The 24,071-nt window shown below is 48.4% G+C and overlaps 3 protein-coding genes and 1 long non-coding RNA gene across 8 annotated transcripts in view; 2 read left to right on the top strand and 2 right to left on the bottom strand.

Annotated features, from left to right (window-relative positions):
• Positions 1 to 5,115: 5,115 nt before the first annotated feature.
• PRRT1B (proline rich transmembrane protein 1B) lies at positions 5,116 to 12,213 on the bottom strand. The gene is made up of 4 exons (XM_031954870.1): positions 10,856 to 12,213; positions 7,554 to 8,095; positions 6,948 to 7,085; positions 5,116 to 6,713 (listed from the first exon to the last, which is right to left on the bottom strand). The coding sequence occupies exons 1-4, from the start codon at positions 10,863 to 10,865 to the stop codon at positions 6,564 to 6,566; spliced, it is 840 nt and encodes a 279-aa protein (XP_031810730.1). The 5' UTR covers positions 10,866 to 12,213; the 3' UTR covers positions 5,116 to 6,563.
• On the top strand, positions 10,119 to 12,305 carry LOC116421791. Its single transcript, XR_004232326.1, has 2 exons — positions 10,119 to 10,256; positions 12,212 to 12,305. It is a non-coding gene; the product is annotated as an uncharacterized LOC116421791 (long non-coding RNA).
• Positions 12,306 to 13,504: 1,199 nt separating this feature from the next.
• Positions 13,505 to 22,362, top strand: UCK1 (uridine-cytidine kinase 1). 2 transcript variants are annotated; one of them, XM_031954872.1, is made up of 8 exons: positions 13,505 to 13,749; positions 14,052 to 14,211; positions 15,122 to 15,218; positions 15,464 to 15,606; positions 15,693 to 15,787; positions 18,545 to 18,593; positions 20,321 to 20,439; positions 20,940 to 21,080. In XM_031954872.1, exons 1-8 carry the CDS (start codon positions 13,642 to 13,644, stop codon positions 20,952 to 20,954), a joined length of 786 nt encoding a protein of 261 aa, XP_031810732.1. In that variant the 5' UTR covers positions 13,505 to 13,641; the 3' UTR covers positions 20,955 to 21,080. The 2 variants fall into 2 exon arrangements, with proteins under 2 accessions (XP_031810732.1, XP_031810731.1); XM_031954871.1 differs by lacking the exon at positions 20,321 to 20,439 and having other exon boundaries at positions 20,940 to 22,362.
• The window catches only part of POMT1 (protein O-mannosyltransferase 1), a 41,939-nt gene continuing 39,941 nt past the window's right edge, over positions 22,074 to 24,071 (bottom strand). For all 4 annotated transcript variants that reach the window (XM_012553951.3, XM_031954868.1, XM_003757411.4 and 1 more), the window contains one exon: positions 22,074 to 23,363. In XM_012553951.3, coding sequence (XP_012409405.1) covers positions 23,189 to 23,363 — 175 coding nt within the window. In that variant the 3' untranslated portion in view covers positions 22,074 to 23,188. The remainder of the gene's footprint in view (positions 23,364 to 24,071) is intronic.

The raw sequence follows: 24,071 nt of genomic DNA, 5'->3' as shown, positions 1-24,071 counted from the left end.
TCCCACCATTCTGCTCTCCCCAGAGAGAATTAAGAGGATAGAATAGTGCAGTGCTTTTCATTGTTGAGAAGGACCCCAAAACTTATTCTTGCCCCCTCTGGGCTTCCATTCTGAGATAGGAGAATTGGGCATGAAGGACTTTTTGCCCAGTGAGGAGGATTTCCATTCCACAGCCTCCACCAACTTCTTTCAGGGGTGGAAAGGATCTCCAGGAAGGTGGGGTTGGGGGCTCCCAGTAAGGCAGATGTACAAGGCCTGGCTATCTGTGGTCAGTTTTTGTGGAACTCGGTCAAAAAACATTTGGAATCTGGATGAAAAGACCAGGATTCCCTGGTCCACAGAGGGCCTCGAAAATAGGAAGTCACCCAGAAGGCAGGAGGAAGAAGGTAATTATAAGTGGAGTCTAAGTGAAGGGGAGCAGCTAATTCTTTGAAATGTGGCCACCCTTGAGTCCTGTAATTTCCAGAAGAGTTCCTGCCTCCCTGTGACAAAGGGAGTGGGGAGGGAGAAGGCCTGGGCCCAACCCCCTTGCCAGCAGTTCCTGAGTTGACTTCTTTGCCAAGAACTAGACCTGTCCACAGCAAAAGCTTTTAATTTTTTTGGTCATGAACCCCTTTGGCAGGCAGGTGAAACCTGTAAACGCATCCTCAGTTTTATATCTACATGCAGAATTGACAAGAAATGCTCACTTTCAGTGATAAATTAGTGACAGTAGAGATGTAATTATTCCCTCCTCCAACTTCACAAACTTCCTAAAATGGACCACTGGGAGTTGGTAGACCCCAGATTAAGAACCCCTGTCTAGAGAAAGGGATTTTCCGAGGAAGACGCTCCTTGAAGAAAGGATCTGGGCCTCCCACGCTTATTCTGGGCAGCATCTTATGTGGAGAGCAAACCCACAAGTTACTCAGACAAGCAAGCCCAAAGAGAAAGGAGGATTTGTTGAGCAGTCTCAAAGCCTTGGGGGAATTCATCATTGTCCCAGTTGCTTCCCTCCTCATGGGCTGGGAAAATTTACTTTCAGGACTTCACCTTTCAAATCACTTCCATGCAAATATCATACCCACATGCCTCAGCCTCGAGTCGGCCACTCCAGTTCTTTGGGGAACAGACTGCACAGATTCCTCCCATTCGCTGCCCCCCAAAACCAGCTCCATTCTGCTACACAGGAGACTGCCGAGACAGGGGAGCAAGGGAAAAGTAAAAGGAAGGCCAAACGTGGAGATGTCTGTGCCATCAGGTTGCTGTGGTAACCAAAGGGGAGGGGAGGTGCTCTGCAAGGAATCCGGCCTCCTGAGTCCCAGACAGGACCAGTCCTGGGAAACACGCTTTTATCAACCAAACTATCATTTAATTAACCAGCCAATCATTTATTAAGTGCTTAACTACATAACAGACTATGTGGCTGGTGAGCCCTGAAGAAGCTTGAAGTCTAACAGGGAAACAATATGTACACGAGAACACATTTGGTATGTCGGTCCTCCACAACACTGGGAGGCAGGTGCTTTTATGCCCCTTTTACCGAAGCAGGAGATGGAGTCTCTTAGCAAGGTGCCGGTGGCCGTGCCCACAATCTCCATTGTTAGATGCCCCCGTGAATACCTCAAAACAAAGTCTCATACCCTGTAACCTAATCAGAGCTTACTGCGCAAGCTCACGATCAGCACTGCCCAAGACTCAAAATCTGCCTCCTTTTAACTTCCATCCATTGCACCTAGTTCTGATCTCTGAGGTCAAGAAGAATAAAGCAAGGGGCAGCTGGGTGGGGGATAGAGCACCAGCCCTGAAGTCAGGAGGACCCGAGTTCCAATCTGACCTCAAGACACTTAACACTTCCTGGCTGTGTGATCCTGGGCAAGTCACTTAACCCCAATTGCCTCAGCAAAAAAATAACAATAATAATCTTTTTTTTAAAAAAAAGAAGAAAACTAAAGCTTTCATTTGATGTTCAAATACTTGAATTCAATCATCTTATCCCACCCAAATCTCTTCTCTAGGTTAAACATCCCTAGGCTGATTTGACCGTTTTTCGTATAATATAGAATCTACATAGACGGGTCTTCTCTCCACCCTGGCTGCTTGCCACTGAACACGCTACATTTGTTAACATCCTGCCTGACGTGGCACCCGGCACGGAATGGAGTCCAATGCTCTAGACGGGTTCTGACCAGAACAGCAAAGGTACAGCGATCATCTCTCTAATTGTGGATACCATTGCTCTCCTGAGCCACACACCTTCTCTATATCTTGGCTGCCTCCTGGTACAGGAGGTTGGGCTAGTCAATCGCTGGTATTCCTGAAGTGTCCCTCTCCCACTGGACCGGGCTGACAGTATTTAATTGCTGACAGTCAATAAGCACTCCCAAGGAACATGTGGGAAGTAACAACCATTTTCTGGGTAATGCTACCTGTTTAATTTAACCTTTGGTAGCTTACTTTGTTTTTTTAATTTTATTTTAAGCAAATACCCTTTAGCTTTCTTGTAGTGTACAGATAACTAGATGGTGCAGTGGATAAAATACTAAGCTTGGAATTAGGAAGTGTTCAAATTCTTCCTCAAACACTGAATCGTGATTCTGGAAAAGTCACTTGAGCTCTTTTAGTCTCCATCTCCTCATTTGTAAAATGGGGATGGATAATAATTGCACCTCTCACACAGAGCTGGTGTGAGAACCAAATGAGATAACCTGTGTAAAGTACTTTGCCAAGCTTAAAATGATATATAAATTCCAGCTATTATATTACCATGTCACAGGCTTGATTCTGGCTAATTGTGAGGACATTCAGGAAAGACTCAGTAACAACAGTTTTGAATTGATGAGGGAGTCAAATAATTTAGGAATATTGCAATCAAGATGTGCAAACATGCACTCATATACTTTCTGATCAGAAAATACATACTACCTTTATTGGACACCCACACAGATCAAATCCCTTAATTTCCTACTATAAAATCTGAGTCATTTACAGCAAAAACTCAATATCTTCCCTCAGGATATAGAATGAGGGTAGAAAAATTGGAAGAAGTAAAAAAAAAAAAAAAGTGGGAATGAATGAGTGCAGATTTATTTTCTTTAATCCCCCAAGTTCAGAGCGACAACTCTGCTACTTCCCCTGGAAAATCAAAGTCTCTCTTCCTCAAATCTGAGAAACTGCACAGGATAGACTCATTCTTAGAACTAGTAAGCTTCCCCCCTGCCCTTGGCCCACATCCCCCAGAATCAGTGCTCCTTCTTATCGTCTCTGGGATATTCACAGAAGAAAAGATGACAAATTGGGGGTAGAATGGAAAGCTATTTTTCTGAATGTGTCTTATCTGTCCCCAACTAGACTTTAAATTCGTTGAGGATGGGGATTATGTTTCTGGAGGAGTTTGTCTGGATCTCTCCCTTACTCGGTGATAATCCCGAGAGAGGAGACATGGGTGGGAATCTGGTCTCTGACACTTACTAGTTTGGTGATAGTGGCTGAATTGCCCGATCACACTGAGCCTCAAGCAAGTGTTGAAGCATCAGATGATGCCGTGGATGCTGAGGGAGATGTAATTTAAGATGAGCAGATTGAGTAGTAAAAAACAAAACAAAACCAAAAAAAAAAAAAAAAAAAAAAAAAAAAACCACCCACCGTGGGGTTGTTTCAGGGGAAACTGCAGATTCCCTAAGGAAAGTGTTGGGGGACCAGGAAAGGGGACCCGACTTGGTGCAGCCGGAACCTCTGTGCTCACCAAAGGCACCAGCTCCGCCTCGCCAGCATCGGGGATCGGGGTGCAAGTCCCTCGTTTTTAGGTGAGGACTTCCAGGGTAGTTTTCTGGGGGCCTGGACCAGGGAAGTAAGTCGCCCTTTCGGTTTCTGCCCTTAATAAACTTGTAAACTGCCTGCAGGCAAAAGCTATGGTGCATTTCATCTTCGTGTCATCGTCTGGTGGCAGTCATGACGAGCCACCACTATCCACACCAGCAGGAGCAAGGTCACCCTTTCTGTCCCATGGATAAATAAGTTCTGCTGATTTGTGTCAACTTGCACTTTGCTCTTCCAGGCAGAGTCCGCCAGGGCCTTAGGGATATATACATGTGTATATATCAGGAATAGCTATTCTAAAATTTGTTGATGTGTTAAGTTAATTAAGTGAGAGAGAAATTGATGTTGAGGCCGCGGACCCAATCTCCATTTTCTCTAGCTCTTGCCAGACTTAGCACCAGGCTTGGAAAGCATGGGATCCTGCCTCCCTAATACCACCAGGTGGCGACATATCCCTACTGCTTCTCAAGGAGATTTTCCCCACGTTTCCCCCTCTTGCAGAATATGTATATGACACCTCTCCTAGCCACTCAAATGCCCCAATTAATTGGCTTTACATCATCTGTCCAGAGTCACATGGTATCACTGATTGACTGGGGCCTCCAGTCCAGGGGTTCCTCTATAAGTCTGCTGAAACCCATGGTGCCCTTTCTCAAAATAATATTTTAAATGTATAAGATAAAAGCAAAGGAAATATATTGAAAGTCATCAAAATCTTTTTTTTAATATGAGACCCCATTAAGAACCCCTTCTTTAGAGAAAGGGACCCACATGTGCAGAAATGTTTGTGGCAGCCCTGTTTGTAGTGGCCAGAAACTGGAAACTGAATGGATGTCCATCAGTTGGAGAATGGCTGAATAAATTGTGGTATATGAATATTATGGAATAGTATTGTTCTGTAAGAAATGACCAACAGGATGAGTTCAGAAAGGCCTGGAGAGACTTACACGAACTGATGCTGAGTGAGATAAGCCAAACCAGGAGATTAGCAACAAGAAGAGTATACAACGATCAATTCTGATGGACGAGGCTCTCTTCAACAATGTTCATTCGGCCAGTTTCAATGATCTTGTGATGAAGAAAGAGGACTGTGGAAACTGAGTGTGAATAGTATTTTCACTCTTTTTGTTTGCATTTTGTTTTCTTTCTCATTTTTTTCCTTTTTGATCTGATTTTTCTTGTGTAGCAAGATAATTGTGGAAATATGTATGCATATATTAGATTTAACATATATTAATTATTTGCCATCTAGGGAAGGGGGGGGGTGAGGGGAAGGAGGGGAAATTTTGGAATACAAGGTTTTGTAAAGGTCAATGTTGAAAAATCATCCATGCATGAGTTTTGAAAAAAGCTTTAATAAGGGAAAAACAAACTTTAGAATATAATCTCCCTGAGGGCTGACATCTGGATGATCAGAATACTAGAGTTGGAGTCAGGAAGATTTAAATTCAAATCCTGCCTCAGATACTTCCTGGCATTATGTACTTTAGTTTCCTCATTTGCAAAATGTAATATTTTATAGGACTGTTGAGAAACAAAATGTAATCATTATAAAGTGCTGTGAAAACTTTAAAATGCTGTATAAGCATTAGCTGTTATAACTCTTCCCCAATAGAGTAACAAGAACAATAATATTTAATTTAGCACTTTGAGTTTGTTAGGCAATTTACAAATATTCTATCATTTGATCTCCACAGAAACCTATGAGATAGGATGATCTCTTACTTTACAGCTGAGGAAACCAAGGCAGACAGAGATTAAGTGATTCAAACAACAGGGATTGAGAAGTGATTATGCACTTCTCCAGGAGCACAGAAAATTTGAACAATGACTGCTTCCTACAAACTACTGCTTCCTTTGTGTTAAACTCAGGAACAACCTATGCATAAGGGTCCTTTTAGGCCGCATGTTGACTTATTTTTAAAATACTATTTTTTATTGTATTTTTATTTATTAAATATTTCCCAGTTACATTTTAATCTGGCTTGAACCACCCTCAGGAGTATTGCAGGTGGAGGCAGCCCATAAGCCAGGTGCTTGACTAAGTCTGGCAGAGGACGACGCCCAAAGCAATCGAGTCCAACCAGCACCTTATCCACACGTACAGCATTTTGCTCAGTATTTTAGTTTATTGACCAAACATACTTACCTGATTTCAGGAAGTTAAGGTTTAGGGGATTCACTGTGAAAACCATGGCTCTGGGATGGGGGGAACACGAAGGGGGCAGAGAGCAAGGCCAAAGGTCAAAGGGGAGAGAAGAGGAAACATGGAAGCCCAGGGACACAGATGAGCTCATCTCTGATACAATACTGACTGACTCTGCCCTGGGCCCTCCTTGGAGAAAGGGATGAAGGAACTGGGGAGGAATTCTCAGGCTTTGCAGTCCTTGGATGAAGGGTTTGTCCTCTGGGAGAGATGCCGGGTAAGAACACCTCTGTCTCTGTCTCTCAGGGACTGGCCCTAGGCAGGGGTTCCACGGCAGTCCATGGAGGACTCGTGCCCCAGCTCAGGTGGAGCCCCAGGCCAAGGGGCAGTGCCACGCGGGGCCCTGGGGAGTTCGGCTGCAGGACTGGCTTCCCCACAGCAGTCGGGGGGCACTGCAGCAGGTGGGCAGCAGAGGAGCAGCGCTGTAGACCCTGCTCTCTGCCTAGAGGGCAGGCGGGAGAGGGGAAAGAGTCTGCCCGAGCAGAGCAGCTTGGGCGTCTGGGGAAGCACGGTGGGCACTGCCCTGAGCCTCAGGGGGAGAAAGCCCCCACTGGGTCCCTCAGGGAATGTAGAGGGCCACGATGACGTAGATGACCCAGCTGGTAGACACGAAGACCCCAAAGAGCAGACTGAAGAGCACCAAGGAGCGGGCTTTCTTGGACGCCTGCTCGGCCTGAGCGAGGTCTCCACGGCTCAGGGCCGCCCGGGTCTGGGGCGCGGGAGGAGAAAGCGGACTGGAGGTGAGCAGGACTGTCGGAGAATCCCGGGCTCCCCCCCTCCCTCCCGGCCTCCCTTTGCTGGTGCGGGGGAGCCCCAGGCCGGAGACTAGCCCCTTCCAAGAGACAGCAGTCTCAGGTTGTCAAGTTCGAAAGGCCGGGAGAAGGAAGTGCCCTCCAGGCCCATGTAGGCCCAGGACCCTGCCCTGGAGCCGGCCGGGCCCTACCTCATGCGAGTAGACAATGGCGATGACCCCAGTGATCAGGCAGCAGAAGAGAGTCACCAACACAGACTCCACCATGTAATCTTTAGGCAGGGGCCTCCGGTCCGGGCCGGCCGCCACGCCGTTCATGGGGTTGTTGTACTGCAAGGGAGAGGGAGGCTGAGGGCAGGGGCCCACGGGGGGCGGGGGGGCAGATGCGGTGAGTTCTAAGGCCCCCCCCCCACTCCGCTTCAGAGCACGCGTTGCCCCGGGCCAGAGAGCTGGGAAGAGGTAGGGCTGAGGCCGGGAGGCAGCGGGCAGCCCCCGCCCCCTCCAACACAGGACAGAACAGTGCATTTCTGATCAGAACAGATGCTAGGGCTCCGTGCAATGCCTAGACCACGGCGGCCGCCACCTAAGTGCTACCTTCTTCCCTTCCCTCAGAGCCCGGAGAGGGGGGTCCGGCCCTTTCCTAAGTCACGTCTCTGTCCCATTTTCCCCACCTGGGAAGCGCTCCCTTCCTAAGGCCGCCGCGGAACCCAGCGGCGGCTTGTGCCAAGGGCTCAGCCCCGCTCTGTCCCTGGCGCCCCCCGAGCCCCCGGGAGGAGACCCAAGCCCGGGGTTACGCACAATGGTGTAGGGGAAGGCTCCCGAGGGCAGGCTCGATGCCGGGAACAGCGGCGGGGGCGAAGGCGCCGGTGGGTAGAGGGGCGTTGGCGAGGGTCCCGCCGGGTACAGAGGCGTGGCTGCCGGCGCCGGCGGGTACAGCGGCTGTGGCGGGGGCCCCGGCGGATACAGGAGGGGCATTTGCCCCGAGAAGCCCGACGGGAAGGGGGGGTAGAGCACGTGGACAGCCTTGGGGTCGGGAGGGCTATACGGCGGGGGCTCCCCCACGAAGCCGATGCCCGTGGCGCACTTGGGCCTGTTCTCATCAGCAGGGCTGGGCCGCGGAGGGCTCGGGAAGGACGAGGCCGCGCCATCGCTCCGGGGGCCCGGGCTGGGCAGTGGCGGGGGCTCTGCCGCGGGCTCGCCGCTCTCCCCGCCGGGCCCGGGCGCGCTGCCCTCCCCCAGGGCCTCTGCTGCGGCGCCCGCGGCCCCCCGGGGGTCCGGGAGCTTGCGGCCGGGGCCCGTTTCTGAGGAAGGCGCCGCGCTGCTGTCTCCTGCTTCCGGACCTTTAAAGGAATGAAACCCCGTTAGCTGGGAGCCAACTCTGGGAAGGCCACCCTGCGAGGAAGGACCAGGGACCAGCGGCGTCCGAATCAGAGAGGGGCCCAGGGCCCAGGGAGCTCAGGCCCGGTCGGTCACTGGCTCCCGGCCCTCTGTCCTTCCGCAGAGGAGCGGCCGGCTGAGTGAGGTCCCGGGGGCCGGGGTCTGCACCCCGCGGCCGCGCGCCCTCTCCCGGGCCTCGCTGCCAGAGCGGCCTCCCCAAGGCCTCGCTCAGAGTTTCCCGTGAGGCAGTTGGGGTCAGGTGACTTGCCCAGGGCCTCACAGGTGGGGAGGGTCTGAGGCCGCATCTGACCTCGGGGGCCCCCCGACTGCGGGGCTGGTGCTCTCCCCACTGCGCCCCCTAGCGGCCCCGTCGGGCGCACGCCTTCATTTATCCTGTATGTAGGTTTGCGCGCCGTCTCCTTTAGTTTTCTACTTGCTTTTACATTTTTCTGTATTTCTTTGCACCCCCAGCACTCAGCATGGCGCTGGCAGGATACAGTCAGGTGCTTTAACAAAACGCTCATCGATGGGCCGCTGACGGTTCCCGTTGCTTCCTGCCTCCTCGCTGTATTCTGTGTATTCTGTGGCCCCTCCTTTCTCCAAGACGGAGCAGAAAACCCTCTGGCCTGAGGGCCGCCTCTCCCCCGACAGGGCGCAAAGTGTCCTGCGGCCCAGGCCTGGAGCGCGCCGCCTCGTCCTCTGCTCCCCTTCCCGGCCTCTCTCACGTCCCCGCTGAGACCCCGGTGCACCGGCGCCCTTCCGCATCGCCCCGACTGCTCATTCACCGCCCTGTGGCCCCCTTCCCGGCAGGAGGACCGTTCCCGTGCCCCCCCGCCCGGCCGAGAGGGGGATCATGGTTTGGCCCCGGGGGGCCCCGCGCTTAGCCCGGGGCCTGGCACCGGGCAGCCCAGACTAACCAGCCCCCTGATGCCTATAACTCGGCGCGCGCTTGATGAATGCTCACCGATGGATGGATGGGTGTCTATGGGTGCATGAGCCGGTGGGGCCCCTTGAGGGCTCTCTGGGTCGGGCACCCCCATTTCCAGGCTCGGCCACCCCAGACCCTAGTTACCATAACATAGAGTGAGCTTCCCCGGCCTCACCCGGACAAATACCAGGCCCGATCAGGGGCAGATAAGGTTAGGGAAAGTAAATAAATGCCCAAGCCCAGGCTGACAGGGGATAGCTTTGGAAAGCTTTGGGGGCCTCAGGTTTCTCCCAAGAGAGCCCCAGGCTCACCTGATCTGCCGTCAGGGGCCAACAAAGCTCCGAGGCTCGGGCTGGGGCTGGCCCGCTAACAAAACAGCGGTGTCTGCTGGAGACGTTGGGACCTGGACTTGGACCCTCCTCTAAGGGGAGAGGGAACCCCCCCCCCAGACTCCTGTCTGGGACCCCAAGGGGAGGCCTCTGAAGGCCTCTGGGGGTGCAGGTGGGAAACTGAAAGGTGTCTGGGCTCCTCAGTCCCCAGCCCTCCCCCATGGCTGGCTCCAGCAGCTCCCACCTTCTCCAGATCTAGGCTGCTGACAAGGCTGGCGGCCTCTCAGCCTGCAGGGAGGCTGGGGCCCCCGGGGAGCAGGGAGAGCTGGGGGGAGCCAGGAAAGGGGTTATTCCTATCTCCCCAAGGTTTCTCCAGCTCCCCATCCTCCTCCTCCATCTCTCTGCCCTTCATTCTGAGGCCTTTATTAAGTGCTCTGTGAGGTGCTAAGACAACTGAATTATAAGAGATGTCCATCTCTGCTGTCTCTGAGCCCAGCTCCTTTTCCCTGCATGTGGTCCAGGCAGTGACTGCAGGGGGAGGGAGAAGAAACCCCAGCTGGGGCCACGTGCCAGACTCTGCTCTGCCCTGTGACCCCTCGGGGCCGGTGATGGAGGGGGCCCCAGCCTTCCTGCTGCCCTCCTGGTCTGTCTTTTACCACCCCACCCCCCCGGCCCTGCCCATGAGAAATATGACCTTCTCTTTCTCATAATGGAAATTAAGTTGCCAGGGTAACCACTAATTTAGTCCTGGGGTAGAAGGCAAAGATAGGATGAGGGTCATACAGTCCCTTACACAGAACTCAGCCCACGCCTCCAAGACTCCCTGGGGAGACAGCCGAGCTCTCACCTCTGTGCCTGCCCCTGCCAGTAAGTCCTGGCTGACCTCAACCTGAAACCCCAAGGCCTCTCCCTCCTCAGTAGCCGGAGAGAAGCTGAGGGTGTCAGGAGCACAGAGATGCAGCCCTGGGGTGAAGGCAGCTCCAAGCCCAAATGCCTGACCCCGTTGGGCCAGCCTGAGCCCCCTCCCCAACCCCCCAAGCACTCTGCTCTCTGCAATCACTGCTTGTTGATGGACCAACTGAGGGCCAACAAGTCTGGCTGGGGGTAAAGGTAGCTCCTCTCACCCCCTTGGAAAGGACTGAAGACGGTGCCCCCAAGTCCTTCAGGAACCTTCCCTCCTCCTCCTCTTCCTCCTTCTACTCCTCTCCTTCTACTCTTCTTCCTCCTCCTCCTCCACTCCCATCTCTTCTCCTCCTCCTTCACTCCTTCCTCCTCTCCCTCCTCCTCCTCTTCCTGACAGTGCTCTGGTTCTCTGAGCTTCCTAGAAGCCCAGCAGCTGCTCGCCAGTTTCTGTGGGCTGGAGACAGGGGACAAGGAGGACCGAGGAGGGAGCACGGCACCCACCTGGTTGCAGTCCCCGTGGCCCCCGGGAACCTCTTCTCTCCCTGGGGCAGGGGCGCCCTTACCTGGCTCCATGGTCTGGGTGGTCCCGGCGCCCAGAACCCGCAGCAGGCTCCTGCTCAGTTGTCGGAGCAGTGATGGTCCCTCCCTGAGACTCTTCTTTCCTTACTGGGTTCCAGTTTCCTGTTGCCCAACTGCGCTTGGTTAATAATTGACAGGCTTGCTTGCAGCTGGCTGTGTCAACAAGGAGCTCCTCATTCCGGGGCCCTTCTGTAGCAGTTTTTTCCATGCCTAGGGACCCCTCTCTGCTGGATGGCAGTGCCTAGCAAAGCTGCGGGGCCCTGCCTGGTGGGAACTGGCCAGAGACTGACAGCTCCCCCTGGGGCCGGCCAGGGGAAGCATTGCCTCTAACCTTTGATCTGCAAACAGTCACAGCAGCCAAATCATGCTCCACCGGGCTGCGGAGGGTCCCCAGGTGACGGCTTATAGTGGTGCCACTTACTGGCTGGTGGCGCCCAAGGAAGGGCAAGGCCCTTCTGAGGTTTCCATCACCCTTTTGGTCTTCTGGGCAGCCGGGAAAGGCGGGGTCAGGAGCTCATTCGGGGGCCGCCAAAGAGTGCAATTAGGCTTGCCACTCAGACGCTAGATATACAGTTGGTGCTTAATCATGTTGCACCTCTTGCTGGAGTTCAATTGATTTGAGGTATATGTTTGGTACTTCCTAAATGCTTACTGAAATGAAGCAGTTTTTGAAAATAAAAAACTGCCTAGTTTCCAGCAGTGCATCAAAGGAATGGGGAAGAAGACAGAGAGAAAGCTAGAAGGAGGTGGCGAGGGAAGAGGAGAAAATCCAGGCTGAAAGGTTGGGGAGTCCTCCTCTTGACCTCAAACAAGTTACAACCTCTTTGAGCCTCAGTTTTCTCCTTTATAAAATAGGGTAATAACAATCATTGTTGTTAGCTTGGATTTGTACCTGACTTTGATACTTGGTATCTCTGTGGCTTTGGGCAAGTAGGTGACAAGAGGGATAGAATGCTGAACTTAGCATGAGGAAGAAACGAGTTCAAATTCAGTTAATCTTCCTTGTGCCTCAGTTTCCCCATCTGTAAAGTGGGGATAACGACAACAACTATCTCACAAGGTTGTGTGAGAATCTAATGAATTAAGATAAGTAAAATGGTTTGCCAGTTTTAATGCGCCCTAAAGTAAGGTGGGTGGTCTTTATGGTCTCTATATGAACCTCACATTTTTCCTAAAGCATTTTGTCTACTTTCGACATTTTTTTCTAGTACTTTTGTAAAGAATGTTCAATAATTTCAAGTGAAGCCTTGAAATTGCATCTTTCCTTTGCCCCACTCATCATTCACCTTCTATTCTACTTCCCCTTCCCTTTTTTTGTTTTGTTTTGTTTTGTTTAAAAGCCATGGTTTCACTGATCTCTGCAATGTAGAGTGGATTATCGGTGCCGAGCCTAAGCCAGTAATAAAGGGCCAGGTGAAGAATAAAACAGAGATGTATACCAGTCAAAAGTATTCACCATGGCGAAGATCCAGTGCAGGGTTCAAAGGAATCCGACCTTTCCATCCAGACAGCAGAGACCAAATATGATTCCAAGCAGTACCTGCATGGAAACCCGGTAGTTTGTCCAGCAGCTTACCCATTCGGGACAGATGATGAAGCTGGACCACGAGCTGGGCTTTCTGTCGGAGGACGAGGAAGTTTGGATAGCTTTGGGGAAACTGCAAAGCCTGTTTACTGACCCCAAAACCCAGGCTTTTGATAAAAACGCTCCAATAACAATTTTTACTGCGTGGAAGTATATTACTGCTATTACCACTGTTATGGTTCATTCAGCTGTACCAGCCTCCTTGTAACCTGCCCCTTCCTTCTCCAGCCCATTCTGAATTTGAGGAAATTGAGGCAAACGGGTTTCGGTGACTTGCCCGGGTCGCGAAGCTAAGTGCCTGGGGTGCCGTGTGACCCCGGACCGCCCGCCTCCAGTCCGTCCCCGACACCACACGACTTTCAGGGGGACTTCACGCAGAGCCGCCAGAGGCGGGAGGAACGAGGGCGCTCTCAGAGGGCTCCCCAAAACCAGGCTTTAGAGAACGGCGCGGACACTTGCCCCGGATCTCTCCGCACGCCCTTCTCCGGCCCCGGGGCCCCCTCGGGAGCGCTTACTCACTCACGGACACGCCTCTCCCCATGGAGCCGTGGGGCGCTCGCCAGGCCGGGGGGCTGCGGCGGTCGTATTTGTCCGTCTCCGGAGGGGACGCGGGGAGGGAACGACCCCGGAAGAACGGGGAAGAGGCGCCTCCGTTTATCTTCGGGCGCGCCCCTGGGAGGGGTCCTCCAGACCCGGCTCCCCGACCTGAGCGTCCCGGAATCTGTTTCCTAGCAACGGTGAGGGCAGAACGGGCGTCTGGGGAGAGCAGCCCCGGGGAGGAGGGGGAGGGCCTCCTGAGGCCCGGGCTTCCTTAATGCAGACGTTTAAGACAGGTGAGAGCGGGGGTTAAGGCTATTGCTCTCTTCCCAGAGGAGCCTTCCAAGCCTGGGCAGCTGTGAGTTTTCAACCGCCCAGCCTGCCAGTAACCGGAGAAGCAGTCGGCTAGGTAAAGGGACATTTAATCGTCTGGAGCATGCGCCCTCCCCTCGGGCCTTAGCCGACTACAAGTCCCGAGTCGCTCCGCGGCGCCGTGGGGACCCCTTAGCAACTAGAACCTGCGCGTGGTGCCCGCTGGGAGTTGTAGTCTCGGGAGCTGCCTCTGACCTCTGTTCTGGGGGCGGTCGGGCCAGCCAGAGCTGGGGGTGGGGTGGGGGGGGGAGCCGATGCTGGGAAGCGCAGCTGGCTATGGCCTCGGCTAGCGGCGGCGGCGGCGGCGGGGCCGCCGCGGAGGCCGAGCGCCCCCACCAGCGGCCCTTCCTGATCGGGGTGAGCGGCGGCACGGCCAGTGGAAAGGTAAGCACTCGGCGCGGCGGGAAGGCGGGGGCGTCTCACCTCGGAGGGGGAGGGGGGAGCCCCGTTTGGGGGCGAGGAGCCGGTCCCGCGCCCCGCGGTGGAGCCCTTACGGGCCCGCGGCGCGACCCGCGGCAGGGCTGGGGCCCCGGGCCGGCGGCCAGGCCCGCGGGTCTGCCCGAGCCCTCCCCGGGGTCCCCCGCGGGAGCCCCCGGGCCCACCTGTAGCAGCCCGGGCTCGGGCCGTGCCGGAGGGCCGGGAGAGGCCGCGGCCGTCCCATGCGCAGGTCCCGCGGCTTTCCCCAGTCCACAGTGTGCGAGAAGATCATGGAACTGCTGGGCCAGCACGAAGTGGATCACCGCCAGCGCAAGCTGGTCATCCTGAGCCAGGACCGCTTCTATAAGGTCCTGACCGCCGAGCAGAAGGCCAAGGCGCTGAAGGGGCAGTACAACTTCGACCACCCAGGTAGATGAGGACACCCGGGGGGGCCGTGCCGGAGGGCCGGGGGTCGGGCGGCGGAAACGGGAGGGCCGTGGCTGGGCGGCAGAAAATAACGGCCCAGACAGACTTTAATTTACGGAGCGCTCCCTCCCCCCCGGCCGGGGAGGCGGGCAGCGTGAACACCCGCCCCGTCTGATGGAAGAGTCCCAGCCCGTCACCCGGCTAGGAAGCGGCCGAGCCAGAACTCGAACCCAGGCCTTTGAGCCTAGCACCAGCCATTGTTGCCCCGTTCCAGCCTTTCTTCCCCGCCCCCTTCATTCTCTGCTTTCCCGTTCCCCTGCCCCCCTCTCCTCTCCTTCTCCCTTTCCCACCCCCATTTCTTTGATTTGTCTGGGACAGTCCCAGGCAAAAGTGGGTCGAGGTCTCAGCCGAGCTGTCCGTGGGCGCCTGAGGCCGATCCGACCAGGCTCCTCGAGCCAGCAGAGCCCCCGGTGCTCGGCCTGCCACGCTCCCCCGCAGGATGTTTGGCCTCTGGGACAGAAACAGGCTCTTTACGACTTCCCTCTCCTCCCCACTGGGCAGCCCCTTTCCCGGCAGGGCCGGCTTAGCAGAGCCGGCCAGGGGCAGCAGAGGCTGCGGGTAGCGGGCCCCTCCACAGGCACTTTTCTCTAGAAGGGCCTCCCTGGTAGAAATGAGGGTTTTCTGCCCCAGGATTATGTACCAGCGCTGGCTGTCTGGGTGAAGGTGTTTGTGGCCTGCGGAACATAAGCCTTGTGAACCTGCAGGATAGTCCTTCTGTGGCATCACTCTGTCCGTGTGGGAAGTGCCCCAGCCCTGCTGTGCATGGAAGTGCTGGCAGCCAGCCTTAGGCCCGACCCAGGACCACAGCCTCTTGATTTTCACCACCCCCTTGCCTTTTGTTCCATTTCCGCAGATGCTTTCGATAATGACTTGATGCACATGACCCTGAAACACATCGTAGAAGGCAAAACCGTTGAGGTCCCGACTTATGATTTTGTGACCCATTCCAGGTAAGCGGGTGGTTTCTGGGAGGGCAGAGGAAGGGCTGTGCGCTTCAAGCCCATTAGATCTTCCTCAGGTGCTTACAGCAAAGACTTCCCTGCAGCAGGCCCTGCCCCCAGTCGGTTTCTGTGGACTCTTCGTGATCTGCCCCTTCCAAGGATTCAGTGCCCCCAGGACTGAAGCTGGTTGTGCAGACTGCCCCGGTGACCCTCTCTCTCCTGCAGTGTCCCATTTCCTCGCCTCTGCCTCGCAGGTTACTGGAGACAACTGTGGTTTACCCTGCGGATGTGGTTCTGTTTGAGGGCATTTTGGTATTCTATAGTCAAGAGATCCGAGACATGTTTCATCTTCGACTCTTTGTTGACACCGACTCAGATGTGAGACTCTCTCGTAGAGGTAAGGGGGGATGCAGGAGTTCTTGAATTCTGACCTTGGGCAGTTACGCATGTGATGGTCTGAGGATTGAATTGTTATGATTTCAGTTCTCCGAGATATGAATCGTGGGAGAGACTTGGAGCAGATCCTAACACAGTACACCACCTTTGTCAAACCTGCCTTTGAGGAATTCTGCCTGCCGGTACCTTGGAATTTAAGAGTTTTTAAAATAACTTTTACATCGTAGATTTAGTATTCCCCTTCAAAAGGTTGTGTGTTATCCAGTTTCAGGGGGATGTTGAGTCTTAGGTGAAATGCAATTTATGTGTAAGGATTTATATGTAGCAAAGGATTTATGTACAATTTTACACATATATGGAGGAATTTATGTGGAGAGAAGAATTTATATGTACTTTATATGGAGGGAAGAATGTAGTTGGCCTTATGTCAAGTCCCCTAAGTCAAAGCTTCTTAAACTTTTCCATTCACAACCCCAAGAAATTTCGACCCAAGAAATTTTTTGCCTACTCCAGGTATGTAGGCATATAAAATAGGTACACATATCAAACATTTACTGATAATGAATCATAATTTCACAAGCCCAGCATTATAGTTATGAGACCCAATATGGGATTGTGACTCACAGTTGAAGAAGCTGGGACCTAAATAATTCTTTTCTCCATACTGATTCTGGTCAAGCCTCTGAGGTGTCAGACTGCTTTGAATATTTTTAAGGGATTAACTTCTTATCAACATTTTAAATTTAAAAATTAACATGACTGGTAAGCACTGTTCACTAAATTAGAAACACTGAGAATATGAAGGTGATTTATGTTAGAAAACTTTTTTTCCTTCAGATGTGTGACTTCATCAGTGTAGGGAACTACTAGTGAAGAAACACCCCCTCCAAGGCATATAGTCATTAGTTCTACAAATAAGCTTTAAAGAATTTCTTGAAGGCACTAGGAAGTTAAGTGTACTTGTCCAGGGTAGCCAAGCCTTAAAAATGTAATGCCATGTTGGTGGAGTTGCAAATGGATCCAGCTATTAGGGAGAGCAATTTGGAACTATGCTCAAAGAGCTATAAAATTGTACATACCACTACTGGGTCTCTATCCCAAAAGGTCATAAAAGAAGGGAAAAGACCACATGTTCAAAAATGTTTGTAGCAGCTCTTTTTGTGGTGACAAAGACTTGGAAACTGAATGGATGCCCATCAATTGGGGAATGGCTGAATAAGTTATGGTATATGAATGTAATGGAATATTATTGTTCTATAAGAAATGATGAGCAGGCAGATTTCAGAAAAGCCTGGAAAGACTTACATTAACTGATGCTGAGTGAAGTTAGCAGAACCAGGAGAACATTGTACACAACAACAGCAAGATTGTGTAATGATCAGCTGTGCTATAGATGTAGCTCTTCTTAGCAATTCAGTGATCCATGGCAATTCCAATAAACTTTGGATGGAGACTGAATGCAGATCAAAGCATACTATTTTCAACTTTTTTAAAGTTTATTTTTTCCCCCTTAATTTTTTCCTTTTATTCTGATTTTTCTTTCTCAGCATGACTCATATGGAAATGTTAAACAAAATTTGGAATTCAAAATCTTATTTTTTTTTCAATAGTATTCTATTTTTCCAAATACATGTAAAGATAGCTTTCAACATTTTTTCCTTCTCTCTCTTATCTCTCCCTCTCCCTCTGCCCGCCAAGACAGCAAGCAATTTGGTATAGGATACATATATGCAATCCTTTCAAACATATGTCCATACTAGTCTGAAAAATCAGACTAAAAGGGGAAAAAAAGCACAAAAAAGAAAAAACAAAACAAAAAGTTGAATATATTATCTGCATTCAGTTTTTAGTTATCTCTCTGGATGTGGGTGGCATTTTCCATCCCAAGTCTATTAGAATTGCCTTGAATCACCACATTGTTGAGAAAAGTCAAGTCTATCATAGTTGATCATCACATAATCTTCTTGTTACTATGTACAACATTCTCCTGGTTCTGCTCACTTCACTCGGCATTAGTTCATGTAAGTCCTTACAGACTTTTCTGAAACCAGCCTGCTCATTATTTCTTACAGAACAATAATATTTCTTACATTCATATACCATAACTTATTCAGCCATTCCTCAACTAATGGATATCCACTCAATTGGAACTTAAAATTTTACAAAATAAAGCTAAAAACCATCTTTGCATGTAATTGGAAAAATAATATGCTATTAAAACAAAATTTTTAAAAAATTAAATTAAAAAATGAAATCCATAGTCCCATCTAACACTTTGTGCTTAGGTTCTGCTTCCAGAAATTAATTTGCCATCAATAACTTGGCAGTTCCAGATTTTCCTGATCACATAAATATATTTAATAAGTCAGCCTATTCATATTAAGGGTTCCACTGAATAAGACTGACCAGGTTGTAGGGGCAAAAAGCAGTTATCATACCATGTGTTGCTCACAGTGCCATGAAACTTCATCCTGTAATGAAGTTCACTTTTCTGTGTCCACACTTGAGTATTTATTCACAATTGCTTCCCAGCTCCTTCTAGGGTTAAGAAATGATTGGTTAGAACAGAGTAGAAGAATGTCATAGATTGCTAGGAGGTCAGTTTGGAGACTTTCTATCTTACTTAGTTCATTTTTGCCTGAAGCTGAGTCTGCAGTACAGAGAGATGGGCCATATACATTATTTTTCACAAGAAACATCATGGGCAATGAAAATGATGTAAAGTCAATGGAGAACAAAGTTGTTTCTTTTCGCTTCCCTAAAGCTATTCAACTTGACTCATTTTGTCTGGTAAAGTGATGAGCGGCTCAAATGAATCACCCTTATATCCATTCATAGGCCATTCACCCAACATATCACATTCAAAGTAGGGTGAATTCCACTGAAAATTGAAATCATCTTAGAAAAAATTTCATGAGAACTATTATTTTGTCTTCCAGACTAAAAAGTATGCTGATGTGATCATCCCTCGAGGGGTTGACAACATGGGTAAGAAAAACGTGTGACCTCATTTATTCCTCTGAATGCCTGCAATTTCTACATTTTTATGCATTTTGGCTATAAATTATATAGTTTGATGTAAAACCCCCAGATTTAAAGGCCCAAGGGCCTGCAACACCTTTGTTGTGTTTGTTACTTTTATCCTGATACACAATACATATATGCAATCTTTTCAAACATATTGAATAACATTTTAAAACATAACAAAACTGGAATTCTTAATACTTGAATACTTTAAGTAATTTCCTTAAAGATATTAATATGATTAATAAAGTGCCAAGTGTGTAAATTTTAAGAGTTCACTTATTGATTCCCATTGTTTTTATCTGCCAGAGTTTGCCACCAGTCCACTGGCTTTGATTACAAAGAACTTTATTTCAATGAGTTATATTGGTTATAAAATCGAAGCAGGCAGCAGAATTTTCTAAGACAACCATTAGGTGGGGATTATTCTCAGTGAGCTAATAGAACATTCATCCCCCTTGGGTCTTGATAAGAGGTGACAGAATTAAAATGATTTTTGCTGCCAATTTTGACTTCCTGGTTTTCCCCTTTCTTTTTCATTACTCATTAACCTCTCTTTGAGGTTCATGCTAGTCCTCTCCACTAGTAATCCAACCCAGTCAAAATCCTGGTAACTGTTGCCTACAGACTCTAGGTTGCACCTTTTCGTTCCTTAATGAGTTTCACACGTGGCTCACAATCCCCTTCCCCATTGCCACCCCAGCCCTCATACTAAAACTTCAGTATATACACTGATTCTCTTTCACATACCCTCATTGCTCACTTCCCTTGAGCTACTCTTCCACCCCACTTTAGTCACATACTGGATATGGTTAGACTTTTCATGTTTCCATCACCCACAAATGTTCTACTTCCATGTTCAAGAACTCCAAAATCCCTTCATCTGACCCTAATTTCTTGGCTTTTCACTTCTGCTCTCCCTTATAGATTCTTCTTTTGATTTTTACCATGATCTTCAATCCCTTGACCCCTTGTACTAGCCACTTACTCATTTTCATCCAGAACCATACAGTTGTATACTATCCTCCTCTGTTGAATCCTTAAGCCCTCTCAGTATGTCATTGATTTTGCTCAGCCAACCCTCAGCCTTGGACAATTCCCACAACTTGCCACCTTCACTCCAGTACATGGACCCCTAAACAAAGATGGAGAAAATCGTGCGACCCATTGTGTTTAAAACAATGTTTATGCTACACGGCCTCTCCTGGGCCCCCTCACTGCTGATAAGCAATCCTTGTCTTAGCAATTCATTATACCATTGTCCACAGTGGCTCTAACAGACCTATTCATCTCTTCTCAAACTTCCCACACCACAGCTGAGAACCCTGCCTCTTATTTTAGAGAAAGAATTTGAGACCATTCACAGTGACCTTCCTCTACTTTCTCTCTCATCTTCTATTACTCAAGTCTTCACTCATGTGAAGTCACAAGGGCAAGTGGCCTTCCCCCTAAAACTCACCCTCTGCTTGTTCAGGTGATCCATTCCATCCCCTCTCCTCTCACTCTTAACCCCTTACAATCTTCTGGCTTCCCATCTTATTCCACTGAAACCTTTTTTTTTGGCAAGTTACCAATGACCTCATTGGCCAGATCCGACAGTCATTTCTCAGTCCTCATTCCCCTTAACCTCTCTGCAGCCTTTGACACTTAATCATTCTGTCCCTGACACTCTCTTCTCTCTAAATTTTCAGGACATCACTATCTCTCCTGGTCTTCCCTACATGATTATAACCTGCTGATGGGTCTACCTGCATCATTACTCCAATCCATCCTCCATTCAGCCAACCAAAGTTATTTTCCTAAAATGCAGGTCAGATTACCACTCTCAAGCGATAAACTCCAATGGCTCTCTAGTGCCTCTAGAAGCAAAAATAAAATGCTGGTTGCCATTCAAAGCTCTTCCTAGTCTTCCTACACCTTACTCCCAGCTATATTTTCTTCAGTTAAGTGACAATGACATTATTTCTGTTCCGTGCATTTTTCTCTGGCTACCTTTCATGTCTAGAATGTTTCCCCCCTCATCTCTACCTACTGAACTCTGCTCCCTGGCTTTATTCAAGTACCAACTCAAATCCTATCTTTTATAGGAAACCTTTCCCAGCCCTCTTACTTCTAGGGCCTTCTCTATTAATCATTTTCTATTTATCCTGTATAAACTTTGTTTGCATGTCTCTCTCATTACACTGTAAGTTCCTTGAAGGCAGAACTGGTTTTTGGTTTTTTGGCCTCTTAGCATATAGTAGGCACTCAATAATTATTATTGCTGCCTCTAGACAATCGGGACCACATTTGTCCCCTTATCTTTTGCAGTTGCCATCAACCTGATTGTACAGCATATTCAGGACATTTTGAATGGGGACATCTGCAAATGGCAGCGGGGAGTTCCAAATGGGCGGAGCTACAAGAGAACATTTCCTGAGCCTGGAGATCCTGCTGTTGTTCTAACTTCTGGTAAACGATCCCACCTGGAGTCTAGCAGCAGACCCCACTGAGGAGCTGGAGGCTGTTAATCAGCCTATAGGGCAGATCTTCCTTGGTATAATGACTGGGTCTAGAGTTACTTTTTTTTTTTTTTTTTTTTTAAACAAAACCCTCAGTATTTAGAATTACTCTTTTAATACCTGTTACAAAATGATTATAAGATGAAATTATTTAACCATTTAGGTTAAAAAAGTTAATTTTATTCAATCTTAAATGTGAGAAATACTAAAAGGACCTTCTTGATGTTATCTTCCATGTATTCAGAAGGCTTCTATAATCTCTTTGGGCCACCTGAAAATTGCCCTTCATCTGCATGAATGAACCTATTATGCTTGCTCCCAGAAGTAATGCTAGTAATAAATTTAAGAAATAGACTGGAGGTCTGGGTCTTGGCTCTGGCTGGTATGACCTGAACATGAACCACATAGAAACGTCTTTTTTCCTCCTAAGTTAATAAGCAGAGGTGGGAATGTTGATAAGCACTTTAAAAAAAAGAAAGACACAAAAAAAACTTCTATTAAGTATAAAGGAGAGCATCTGCTATTTTGAATGTGTTTACTGGGGACCTAAAAGGCTTATAAATATGCTTGACAGGTTACTGCAGAATCAAGATTTGCCCAGTCAATCAAATAATTCTAGAGTTCTGTGTGGTTTTCACTTGAATGTAGACAATGCCCAAGCAAATAGCTCCACACAAGGCTGTTGACTCTTTCTGTCTATAACCGGAAATTGCCAAGTCAAAAGCTTACCTGTCCTGGGACACATGCTACCTACCGCCAAACAATTCGCTATATTACTCATCGCCATGTCAGGTGCATGCTTTCCTTAGAGCTAAGTTACCCAGTGGAATTTAGAGGTTCAAAATGAATGTTGTTGCACAAATCAGCCCTCTAGTTTCTGTACCACTTATCCCATATGACCTAGCACTGAATTGCGCATATGAGAATGTTTTGGTCTATATGGTTCTCTATAAGCTTCCCTTCTAACTAGTGTTCAATTCCCTTTATATAATATATATATGTGTACATTATATAGAATGTATATGTATACATATGTATGCACATATAAATAGATAAAATCTGTTTTATATTCAATCTCCTCATGTATAACCACTTGTGGTTTTCTTCTGTTAGGCATAAATCATTATAGTTAATATGAGATACTTTGTTTTTCCAAACTGTAATTACCTAAAATCTTTGTCTTGCTTAATGTACCATTTTGGGACTAATAAACAAATACCAAATAGTGTTCATTTGTCTCTTTAAAATTATTTTTATATTTGTAAACATAAATCAGATTTCAGAAAGAGGCATTACAGAGATGAAACTAACACTTTCAATTAGGGATCATGTTCATTCACTTAACATAATGCCACCCTAGAACAAAATCTTATAATAAGGATTTTTAGAAAATACCAAAGCCATAATAAGATAATAGTCTGTGTTTTTTCATCTTTTAGTCAGAAAACTTAAATTAAACCTCTTAAGAGGCTTTTTACCCAAAGTAACTTACCTTCCCATCACACAGACTGGGAAAATGGAATCATTCAGGAATGGCTTCTGATTTAGGAAGTATTAGTGACAGCATGAGTCTAGCCAAAGGAGGAACTGGAAAATAACAACTATTACAATTACCAGTAACCTCCTAGTTAAAAAGCCGAATTGTAGGTTTGATTGTGGACTCTAGTTCTTTTGGCCTATATGATTTCTTTTTGTCTCGGTCAAGGTTGGAGGGCATGACTATGTTAATCAATTAAATGAAAAGCAGTTTTGTTTCAATTAAGGGTCACATGAGTCAGTGGAAATAGTCTTTTCAGTTTTCAGGAAAAAACATCCTTGCTCAAAATGTAAGTTAACTTTTAATTGGCCTTCTTAATGGTGAAATGAAATGATAAAAATTAAGATGTGAAGTTTTCAGTTACTTCTTTCTGCAATTAAAGGTGAGGAACTCATCAGTCACTACTTCAATTCCAGAGTAGCTTTGCTCATTAATAAATGCAAGAAAGAAACAAACAAGATCTCTTCTACTTTAACCCACCCCCTATCTCAGATTTCCATTAGTTTATTCTTTTTTTTCCATTAGTGTTTTCTAATCAGGATATCCCAGCTAGACTTCCAACGCAGAGCCTTGAGTTCGTTTGTTGAGAGAGATTGATCTCCATAGATTAGTGGGCTAAATGTGTGATAAACCAGATACACAGAGGAAAACCATACTATAATTAAAGAGTTGAATATGTTCTTCTGGAGCTGGGATCTGTGGGATTAGAAGATAAATATACATGAGAGATATATTCTTAATTAATAAATATTTACAGTTACTTTACAGCTTCCAAAACATTTCTGCATAGGGGATCTCATTGTATGTTCTCAAGAATTCTTTACAATGTGGATGTGGAAAAATGAGGAAACCAGTTCAGAGATAAGATGTAACCTTTCTAGGACATCACAACTGGTGGCTGGGCAGGACACAAACCCAAACCCAAGTGTGATTAACATTCTTTTTACTGTCTCTTGCTGCCCCTCCAAAGAGTATTGAGTAGCTCATGCTACTAAAGAATAATGATTGCTTTTTGTTGTTTGAATCTGGGTCTCCCCAGATTTTTTTTTTTATTGTAAGTGTACTGGCCAATCAGTCTTGATCTCACTAATAGTTTTGGCCTGTTCTGTTTCTTACCCAACTGGGCTGGTTGCCCTTCCTTAGGCCTCCTCCCTGCTTCTGATTTAACCCACCATAGTGATGCTGGACTTAGTGTAGAAGCTTAATGATGGACTTTAGCTCTACCACTGTGCAACCTACCAGCTTCAGTCTCCCTAGTAGCAGAGATTATGAGTGTGTACACACTACTCCTGGCTGGGAGTAGTTAAATGCACCTCAAATCCATTCCTCCTCACTGTTACTTTTGTTACCAAGGGCTACCATTTTCCCAGGTACCTGGGCTCAAAACTTTGGAACTCTCCAATT

This window comes from Sarcophilus harrisii, chromosome 2, assembly GCF_902635505.1.
Source record: "Sarcophilus harrisii chromosome 2, mSarHar1.11, whole genome shotgun sequence".
Taxonomy (NCBI): Eukaryota; Metazoa; Chordata; class Mammalia; order Dasyuromorphia; family Dasyuridae; genus Sarcophilus; species Sarcophilus harrisii.
Note: the sequence above shows the minus strand (reverse complement) of the source record. Positions and strands in the feature narration are given on the sequence as shown.